This window comes from Hyalella azteca, unplaced genomic scaffold, assembly GCF_000764305.2.
Source record: "Hyalella azteca isolate HAZT.00-mixed unplaced genomic scaffold, Hazt_2.0.2 contig6871, whole genome shotgun sequence".
NCBI classification, from domain to species: Eukaryota; Metazoa; Arthropoda; class Malacostraca; order Amphipoda; family Hyalellidae; genus Hyalella; species Hyalella azteca.
Window position 1 is genome coordinate 359,545 of NW_025937012.1, and position 11,411 is coordinate 370,955.

Below are 11,411 nucleotides of genomic sequence, written 5' to 3' on the forward strand. Positions count from 1 at the left end.
GAGGACCTCGCCGGCTATTTGTGGTAGGCGTTACGCACTGACTTCGCAGTTTACGTTTGAAACCCATGCTATTAGCGTTGGCTTTTCGTCTACAACATCCTTCACACCTAAAATTGCCACTGAACTAAATGAGAAAAAGTTCTGAGCTCGCCAAATTTAAAAACTAAACCGTCTTTCAATAACACACCGATGCGTATAATACAATCTCGTGGCCGCAAAATTCCAGTGCTTGTTGTGTGTCCAGCAATTAGTGTTAACTATCCTTGCTCTGTGTCTGGTAAACAGAAATGGCTGTTTACCGATTGTTGACATCTGAGAATTTGTCAAATGACAGAAATAAGGAATTGAGTTAGACTCTTAAATAGACGTTAAGAAGGTTAAGTGTTATATTATCGTAATTTAACCACCGTTTATGGGTTGAGGCTTCGAATTTACCAATATATGCATTGCATAGGCTAATATGAAATTGATAATGGAAGGGGCACAAGAACTTCATTTTTCATGGAATGAGCATAAGGACTTTCTAACTAAGGTGGGTGCCTGAAAAGTCCATACCTACAATGCTTACTATCTTGACCCATAGAAACTGCAACCAGTATATAGTATTGACTAACAGAATTTCAGAAACCACAAATATATAGTCTTGAAACTGTGTATATGGACTAATCCGCTTATGTAAACTGCAAGATGCATTGTGGCGATTGTGCCATTGATAACCATAAACTATCAATAATAAGATACAGCCTGCAATTTTTTTTAATCAAGAATCAAGAGTTGTGGTGAAATCTGTTGAAGAGAATGATTATGGCCTGAGTAATTATTTCTTCTAATTGACCTAGGGTAAATGCGGTATATTCCAACATCGTGGGTAATTCCGTCACCCATAGTGACAAACCCACACTCAGGAAGATGTATATAAACGGGGAATTTTCTCGCGTATATATAGCTTTTTATATTTCGTTCGCGCACGCGTTCGCGTAAATCACGGTCATCGATTCCACGTGGCGTAGCACTAGGCGCGGGCCGCGGAGCCGTCCGACACAGTTCTGATTTAGACACAGTTTTCATCTGAATGGAATGGCAACATCGTCATCGGTCATGGCTGCCTGAGCCACAGTTTATGATCGGCCATGGACGCCAATTTAAGGTCGATGTGGCTGATGGAGAGCTTGAAAAGACGCCGATATCTCGAGCTAAAAGGCCCTACTCTACAGCCTGGTACTTGTATAGTTGTATTTGCTGATTTCAAGTGGTAAATAAGTTAATAGATGATTAAGTTGAGAAATGGATTTAGACACATGAAAACTAATTCCGTCACAACTTGAATTGGACACACACAGATCATTCCAAGCTGTGTACAAAAATGAAAATTTGCTTAATTAAAAGCTTAATAGTTGTTAATTAAAAGCGTAATTAAGTAGTGTTCAATATTCATTAGTGTTCTAATTCAAAGCTGTGTTGTATTCCAATACAGCTCACACAGCGAACGGAATTCAAACATGTGGATGACGGCATTAGTGAGCCCGCATTACGTATCAGTAGAATTTGAAGCGCCGACGGAATACGCCTCACCACGTGCGTGACATGCCGAATATAGCCACACACAGTGATGGAATATACCATAGGGATTTGGTAGCTTTGCATTCTAAAGGCTTTTAAATAAATATGGCAACATTTTGTGACGTTTCGTTGTTGCTGATGCATAGTGCGATGTTTTGAGAGTCACATAAAGCAAACAGAACTTGAGTAACGCATACAGTTATTTTTTTTATAGTTTTTCATTTCTCAATGCGTCCTTAATATGACGGAATATACCGCGTTTACCCTATAAAGTCATAGTTTTAAATTTGAGTGCACTAGTGAACTTGAAGACCTGTTCAGGTCAATCTTAGTTTTTTTTACCACAAGCTGTCCACATCTACAATCTTACAGTAAATTTTTCATCTTTGGCAGTGTTGACAAAATCTAGACGAATGACGGCTGCTAGATTGGATATCTCTGTGATTGCACTGATTTGCACATATATAGTCAAATGGGGTAAGACAGGATCGCAGCCTTCATGGGGTAAGAAAGGACCAGCCCATGGCATGCATTCTAATAGCACTGAATTCAATTTGACAAAAGAATATGTTAGAGCAATCATTGCCAGTCATTTCAGTGTTTGTGGCAACCCTCTTTTGCAAATAATGAATTTCTGGCTAATTTTTAAAGAAAACCAATGTAAAGAAGTGTCACAAAATAGTTAACCCTGTACAAAGTTTTCTCGTGACAAAAACTTCAATGTGACTGATATTAGAGTTGACTTCCCACAACGTAAAACAGTAACAACTTAACAAGTAATTGTTTAATCAAATAATGTGTTTCTAGATGGATAATATTGAATATCAGGTTTGTACTTTTATTATAAACCTTGTAACATAAGAATTACCTGTTGGTCCTTTCTTACCCCAGCCTGGTCCCATCTTACCCCAATGGGGTAAGATGGGACCAGCTCACTTTTTTTAATCTGTACAGAAAACTATGTTAGATGCAAAACGTCTGAGTTGTAGCTTAGAAGCCCATTGCATAACTACACCTTGTAATAGGTTTAGGGTTTTTAGTTAATCATGGTACCTATAGATGCTACAGGCTTGTTAGTGATTTCGGTCCTGTCTTACCCCATCTGACTATAAAGAAAAATGACAGGCTTGAATTGATGACAGCCACTTGATTTTAGAAATAAATTTTTCTGTGGTAGTAAGAAAGTATTAATTTCAATTTCTAACTAACAATTATTGTATCTTATAACTTTTAATCAAAATAGGTACATTTCATTATCAATATGCCTAAATTTATTTTTCAATCAAACTAGTAACAAGGTATTCACTAATATCATAAATAATTTTCAGATATCTGTATCATAAATAGTTTTCAGATATGTGTAGCATTCATGGTCTCTTTATGAAGAATTTCCAAGATGAGTTGTATATTGAGAGATTTGACATTTCTGCATTCAGACATTTGTCATTTGGCAATGCAGTTGTTCACAAAACAAAGCTCTGTAGAAAAAAAAACATTTTAGTCTAACTTATACTGTAATATTTAATATTACAATATAAGTAAGTTAGACTAAAATGTTTTTCTAGGTGGAAATGGTTATGGTGGAATTCTAGGAAATGGTTATCATTTAGGTCCACCAGGATTGCTAGACAGCCAGAGTGCTCCAGTGCTACTCACTTGAGGAGCGGGAAGGGGGAGCAGGACGGCTGCGTGCTCCAATATGAGCAGGATGACCGTGTGCTTCAATGCAAGTTGGCTGGCAGCAGCAGTTTGCTTGCCCCAATGCAAGAGAAGTGGGACAGCCTGGACTAGTGCATTAGAGTGCTCAACACCCAAATGAATGGCATTGCATTAACAAATAAGTGGAGTACCGTAAAATGGGGTAACTTTTACCACTTTTTTCAAAATGATGCAATTTTTTTACTAGATAAGTTGAACTTAGTACAACTCTAGTTACATACCGTATGCAAAAGATAAATTTTAGGAAAGTGTCATAGTTTGCAAATGGGGGGTGCTGCCCCCCAATGGGCGAAATGTGACCACCTAATGGCTGCCGTGATGGGGTATCATTGACCGGTTTGGAAATTAAGTTAAAATTACCATATGTAAGACTCTGTAGAGTCTGAAACCTAAAGAAAAATAACATTAATAGGTGTATCAAACATAAAATATGTTATATAGGTACCTATGGTAATTTTAACTTAATTTCCAAGCCGGTCAATGTTACCCCATCACGGCTGCCATTAGTTGGTCAAAGTTCCCCCATTGGGGGGCGGTGCCCCCCATTTGCAAACTATGACACTTTCCTAAAATTTGTCTTTTGCATATGTAACCAGAAGAGTTCTACTACAATGCATCAAAACCTGGAGTTATTTTACCAAAAATTAAAAAAATTGGAGGGGGTACTCCAACAGGCTTTAAATAATAGCTCTTCTTCGTGGGTCACATTATTAATTTTTTAACCTATTAGATATGCAAACTTTTTAAATCTTTCTATTGTGTTACGTAGCCTCAGTATTAGGCCTTTGATGGCCATTGACAAAATTTTTCTATGTCAAATCATTTTTGAGTTTTGGGGGTTTTTGTTAAAAATGAAAAGTGGTCAAAGTTACCCCGCCGGTCAAAGTAACCCCATTTTACGGTATCCATAAGAAATAGGTCTCATGGATGGCCCTCTAATTTAACCCTCCCCCAGCTCCTCTTGTGAATAGTTCTGGAGTGCTCCAGGTGAATCTAAATGACCAATTTCTTTCTAGAATTCCACCATGGCGTACTAGCATAGCACACTTGCACACTTCAATCTAGTGGCTCTGCTGCAGAACTGAACATCAGCTCTTTATGTGATAAATTGCTGATGAATGGTAAACCTACAATACCTGAGGGGCCACTTGAGCAAAACTCAATGAACTTGAGCTTGTTTCTGAACCTTTCAGTTGAAATGATTTATGTTACAAACCCTCCTGCCATCCTGATGGATCTAAATGACCATCCAATTCCTAGAAACCACCATGCGTCGTGCTCCAGTTGTAGAAGACGAGCGTGCTGAAGCTGCTGCTGGCATGCTTGTTTTGGAGCGTGTGGCCGTCCTGCTCCTATTGGAGCAAGGGTGCTCCTAATTTTGGCCACTGCCCTTCTCAATTACATAGGTACATGGTCATTTAGAATGCCACCATGGACTCGTTCGTATATTATTTCACTGGATATAAATATTACTAATTTGTAATATGCAACTTAAATTTGTAAGTTATAAGCTCAAAGCTCCTTAATGAATTCATGAAATCTAATAACAGATTCAATAGAAGCATCCCTTGTAAACAAGTTAATCCTGCAAACGGCTGTAAACAAAAGTTGAAATTCCTTAGCAGAGTGATTTGTGATAAAGTTGATGGAAAAATGCCCTACACTGTTAATTTAGTGGATTGAGATTTTATATAAGCTCAATCTATTTGTGGGCTTATTTTAAAATATGGGCTCATGCAAAATGTACCTACAGGCTGTTTGTCCATGTTATTTTTTCATGAATTGAAACTTTGTCTCTTTATAAATTCAAGTGACATGTGTTTCACTTCACAACATTTGTGCATGGGATGCGACTGATGTGATAAAGGTCAATGTAGGTTCTGCGTCTTTTTTTTTTTGTTATTGTAGAATAGAATGAGCTTCATTAGACAAGGGACCATAATGTTTAAATAATCTTAATAATGGTTAGTGTGCAGATTCTGCCACTATGCACAACCCTCTTTAATTTATAATACTATCCCTCTTTGTCAAAACCTGGGGCACAACCTCTGGTTTGTGCCCCCACAGTTGACATACAGTGGGGGGAAATAAATATTCGTACACTTGAAAAATCGTATTTTAATGTATGTAAGTACACAAACTCAACAGGAAAAGTGATTTAAATTATGTATAGAGACGCATAGTATTCAAAGGGGTCTTTCTTGGGGTGCGTGATTTTAATTCGTTTCTGTGAAGTTCATTGCTTATCGTTCGTTTGGTTACTTGAATTCCTGAGGCACTCAGGCGACTTTGCAACTCTCCTCGAGTAATCTGTGGATTTTCTTGGATTTTTCGTCCCAATAATCTAGCAGATCGTGCAGAAATCTTCCTAGGAGCACCTGATCGTCTTTGGTTTTCAACGCTGTCACGGGTCTTGAAGCGTCCAATGAACGAAGCAACTGTACTAAAAGGAACATTCAAGTGGCTAGCAATCTTCCTATAACTTTCTCCTTCCTTACAACGCGATAGAATTAGTTGTTTGTGTGGCGGTATTTGAAGATTCAAATTAAGAAAAGGTCCCCAACAAACATTGAGAATCTTAAGGTGGTGTGCCAAGAAGAATGGTATAAAATTCCAGTCAGCATCTGCAAATCATTGGTCGAGACGTATAGAAATAGACTGGTGTCTGTTGAGCTGAATAAAGGGTATTCAACCAAGTATTAAATTAAAATAATGCGGATTTGTTGTTTTGTACGAATACTTTTTCCACCCGAAAAGTGAACATGTTGCATTGTTTTTTGTTGCATTGAGATTTAATTTCTTTTGATAGTATTTTCAAATACTATGTGTCTCTATACATAATTTAAATCACTTTTCCTGTTAAGTTTGTGTACTTACATACATTAAAATACGATTTTTCAAGTGTACGAATATTTATTTCCCCCCACTGTACATCCAACCCAAGAAGGAACTATGTTACCATGCGTTTGCTAGAAATCCACCATGCATGAGGATGCAGCTTAAATTCTGTAATTGGTGTACATGCCCAGCATACATCCTTGTGTACACTGTTAGAAAATCAACTGTAAAAAAACGTTCCCCCTGGCGTTACAGTGGCCGGTTACTTACCATTAAATTAAATGGCAGAAACATTTTCCCGCACGAAAATGGTACACACGTTTTTGTACTTTTTTTTCTCTCTGGTACCTTACCTTTGACAGCTCTTTGCACTCTTTTTTGCTTCTGGCATCTTTCGAATAGCATATGGAATTTTTTTGGAGAAGCCATGCGATAGCCCTTGCAAAGAGCTTTGAAATGAGGCTAAACTTGTTTATGAAATGTTTTGTGGTAAGAAGTTATGAATGAAAAACCTTCAAAATTGTCCCGAGTAGCCCCGGTTGACGGTACGGTACCCGTTAATGCTGATAATGCTGCCATCTCAGTTAAATACCATTTGAGTTGTCTGCATTCTATTGAAATGATCCATTATGTGAACCAAATTGAACTACAAGTTTCTAGCAAAATCAAAACAGCTTTGTATGTATTATGGACTATGGTACCGGTACCGGTCAACCGGGGCAACTCGGGACTGGCGGGGCAACTAGGGACGCACCTCTGACACGTCGTAAAACAGTCATAGTAGCGAAACTAATTGGAATATTGCTAAACTAAATATAGTGGCCTAAACACTCTTTTTTTGCTTCTGGCACCTTACGAATAGCATATGGAATTTTTTTGAAGATGCCATTCGATAGCCCTCGCAAAGAGCTATAAAATGAGCCTAAACTTGTTTATGAAATGTTTCATCATAAGAAGTTATTAACAAAAAACGCTCAAAACCGTCCCGAGTAGCCCCGGTTGACGGGTGATACTAATCCTATTATTTGTAGTTCTGACTCCTAACAAGTTTTATTTGTTTCTAGAGGGAAGCAGCAATTATTCAAGTATAATTATTTATTGATCAAAGTATTGGTTAATAAAAAATGAGAGAAGAAAATACAACTTGTCCTTATCACTCACAATGGCTAGAAATAATAATTTTCATCTCTGTGCTTGAGCCAATCTGCAGAGTTTGAAAATTGTGTTGCAAAGATAAGATTTTAGCTCCAAAATATAACCAATATTATTGAGGATTCACTGCATGAAATTACCTTCAAGATTTATAGCCAAAAATACCTGTAAATAGAGATTTAAAGATCATTGTTTTAGCAAGGTCTTCTGAAGACATACTATATTTTCACGCTGAAATGTCAGTGTTACAAATGATCAGATATTTGCTCAATTCCTGCACCCTGGAGTCTGATCTGCAGACTGACACTCGCAAGTCACCAATCTTAATTAAGTTTTTAAACCCCAGTGGTTTGTTATGCTCACATAGACTTTTTTCTCTCTCCCAACAACAGACATTGAAGCAACAAAGAGACTATGAACAATACTGCGATATTTCATTGGTGAGCAACGATGGGTTTGTTGTGCGAGCGCATCAGGCGGTGCTTGCTGCTGCGTCAGGCTGGTTCTTACAAGTTCTTGGCCAACATTCTCACTCTCATCCGACTGTTGTGTTGGACTCAGCGCCTTTGGTTCTTCTCAAGGCAATCATCAACTACTGTTATTTTGGTTCCATACAAGTGAGTTTTATGTATATATTTAGATTATAGAATGTTGGGATTTATGGACCTAAAATTTTTCCCTAATTTTTGTTTAAAGTAAGGAATTGCTGGTTTTGAGGAAACTAGTTTCAGCAACCATTTAAAAATAAAATGATAAATTCAGCAATTCATGCTTGAATAAGTACCTAGCTTCTAATAAACCCCTATAAATATATGTCTTGATTTTTCAAAGTATCCTATATTTGTACAAAAAATCTTATTCTCTTTAATGCTGATTGTATAAAACTTAATTAAAATCTATGATGAAACATTCAAAAAAGAAAAGACACTGTGAAAAAGTATAAGAAAACTTTTCTAATTTAGCAAATATGACTGATGACTAACAGATCAGTTTTTCAATGAAAATTATTTGAATTATATACTGTTACAGATTGAAAAATCCTTGCTGTGCGAGGTGCTTGAATTAGCTGACTGCTTGGATTTGAAAGGCTTATGCAGAATCAGGAAAAATTCTGCCATTAACAAGTTTCTTGCTACTAAACCAAGCAAGAGCCAAGCAGAGAGCGCCAGCATCAGCCAGACACAGAGCAATTGCTCAACTCCCGTGCAGCGCAAAGATGTCAACCATCCTATATCTTCTTCACAAAGCTCAGCTGTTACTGAGTCCAGTGCAGTCAACTCGTCATGCTCATCAAGTTTACTGTTTGAAGATACTCCATCAACTGCGCCTCCTGATGAAAGCTTTTCTTCTAAACTTCCTTCATCTCTCACTGATGTACAGAGTCGATGTATCACCACCCATCAAGCACCATGTTCCATACAAAGCAGAAGTAGTGACCTCGTACCAAGTCAGATCTCTCAACCATTTTTATCATGTCCAAGTTTAGTAAATTCGTCTGCATCTGCCAGTCTCATTGACAGTTCTGCCCTTCATTGTAATTCGAGTTTTGTAGCCTCGTCAACTGCTTGCTTTAACCAGCCAACCCTGCCGTTGTACAACAGCCGTCCTCCGCTCATGGTGATGCATCAACAAGCTCAACATCAGCAGTTTGCTCCTCAACATCAACATCAGTCCTCGCTGCAACTTTACAATCCAGTCGCACCTCTCAACTCGTGTCACCCAAAGCAAAGTTTTGAAGCTCGAATGTTAGGCAGTACCTTGGACTACCAGCATCCACTAGACGACTTCAGGGCCCAGAGCTTGAGCAACAAAACTGGTATAAAAGCAAGCACTGGTCTTCATCAGAAGCTTTGCTACCACCAGCAGCCTGGCCTTGACTCTCTTCCTTTGCAACAAAATCTTACTAATCCTCATCAAAACTCTCAACTTTGTCTTCAGCTGCAAAGTGATCAATTGGACCCTCAACCAGAGCGCCATCACTACCCGTATAGTCAGACTGCATCTCAAATTCCCTTCTCAAGTGCTTTACTCGGCAGCACGTGTAACCCACATGACAATATCTCTCAGAGTAACCAGCTACTTGCACTGCAACATCAACCACAACAGCATTTAGGTGGAGCCTCCTACAACATATACGGCGGAGAGTGCAGCACTTCACTGGAGCTGCCTGTTCTTGGTGGGAAGCCTCCTGGCATTCACTTCCTGCGCAATGGTGGCTGTGGTTCCATGGGCTACCAGACCACGGGAATTGATCTCAGTCTCACCAAGTCTGAGCCTTCGTCTCCTAGAGATTACACGGCGTCAGGAGCTGCCGCCAACAGCCTCTCGTGTGGCGGTGCCAAAAGGAAAAGAGTGCGTAGTTAATTTTTGGCCAAAATATTCTATGCTTTGGTTTTTCATTGAAATGAATTATTAGACTTCCACTAAAATTTCTTTAATCAGTATTCTCGATTTTCTACTCGTGTAACATTAGATGCAAGACGAAAAAAGACAGGAAAAAATGTATTAACGTCACATAATAATACTACTAGGAATTAATGTTATTCTTCGTGGTATTCAGGATGAGGTATGCAGCAATGGAGGCGGTGAAACAGAAGAAGAAGAAGGGGACGAGGAGGAAGAGGTGGGGTGCGTGGAGCTGGTGGAAGCAGACTCACCTGACGATGAAGTGCAGTGTTCCATGAGCAAGAAGTTCAGAGCGCCGACCTCTGAGGCGTCGACCAGCAGCAGCACCACAACGTCTACTGAGACTGTCTCAGAAACTGCTATGCCAGCTCTGCCCGCCCTCAACGTGGCAGGTCGGTGCTCTTATGATCGGCATACTGTATAATAATTGTTTGTTCATTAGAATCAGCATTTAATTATATTTGTGTTCATTGGAATTCGTATTTATTTAATCCATATCTCGGCGTGTGCGCCATGACAGTGTTGCGTTTGTTTCTCTTTTATCCTGCTGAGTTAATGGACAGTATTGCTCATGGTGATACACAGGATATTATTAGTTGTTTGCTGCTTCTAGTTACGTATGTTTGTTAAACCTTTGCTTAGAGCTTGCTTTTGATAAGTGAATAGAAATATATTATAATTTATATGTTTAACTGTTTCGCTATGTTTCTTTTTTTCGACCTACCATGCCCAACACTTTTATTTTCAATGGCTTTTAACAGTCTTGATGTTCATCGTTCATATTGCAGCTTGAACATATCCCTGCGCTCTTAGGGTTTCATATGTCACCAGTTGGTCTTTTCCTGTCCACGTAAACTCATTACAGTGAAAATTTCTCAATTCATTGCAAATTCATTGTATGAATTGTGCTTCTATGAATAATGTTCACAATTTATTCGAAACGGTACTTGAGCATCTAGAACATATTGAACAGGTTCGAGGTAAGCGCTCCCTAAAGATAAGATAAGTGATAAAATAAGTGAATGTTTTATTTGATGGAGTGCGGAGACCGCCTGCGTGCCGTCAATACTAAGCAGCCTGCTGACTCAGATTGCTCTCCGTTTTGTCTCCGTGTAGCAGATTTATGGTTAGCCAGAATGCTGCGCTTCGGGTCACTTAGAGTTTGCCCTAACAAAATTCAGGGTACGCCTAGGCTTCGGCCGAATAGTCGATACACTCGGTTTAAAATAAGTTATTCTGGGTCTACTTGGCCACCCAATTGAAATCAGTTTCTCGTCAGAATACCCTTCCCGACTTTATAGTCGCATGAGAGTATGAAGCTGATTCACGTGCTTTCGGAGTCCTAGCTGGCACCAATGCAGAGTAAGGCCCGCCTCTAAATTTTGCTGGAGTGGCAGGTATATTTTTTTATTTGATAAAAAAATGTCCACGAATTAATATCCGGAAGAGTAATTTCGAATTTTAATTATTTCAATTTTTGAATTAATTAATAATTAATAAAGGGTAATTAATATCCGGAAAAGTAATTTCGGATATTTTGCCCATCAATCTCTTATTTGATTTATAACATTTTGAGGTATACGTCCTGAGACGAGCGTCCATCTAGCGCACACGTCGAGACAAGCGTTCATCTAGCGCACACGTCGAGACGAGCGTCCATCTAGCGCACGCGTCGAGACAAGCGTTCATCTAGCGCACGCGTCGAGACAAGCGTTCATCTAGCGCACGCGTCGAGA

The 11,411-nt window shown here is 38.9% G+C and overlaps 1 protein-coding gene across 1 annotated transcript; it reads left to right on the top strand.

Annotated features, from left to right (window-relative positions):
* Positions 1 to 263: 263 nt before the first annotated feature.
* Positions 264 to 10,071, top strand: LOC108671453 (the record flags this gene model as incomplete). Its single annotated transcript, XM_018159001.2, has 4 exons — positions 264 to 532; positions 7,662 to 7,886; positions 8,299 to 9,621; positions 9,830 to 10,071. Coding segments are annotated over exons 1-4 (1,862 nt in total), but the record flags the coding sequence as incomplete, so codon positions are not given.
* Positions 10,072 to 11,411: the final 1,340 nt, after the last annotated feature.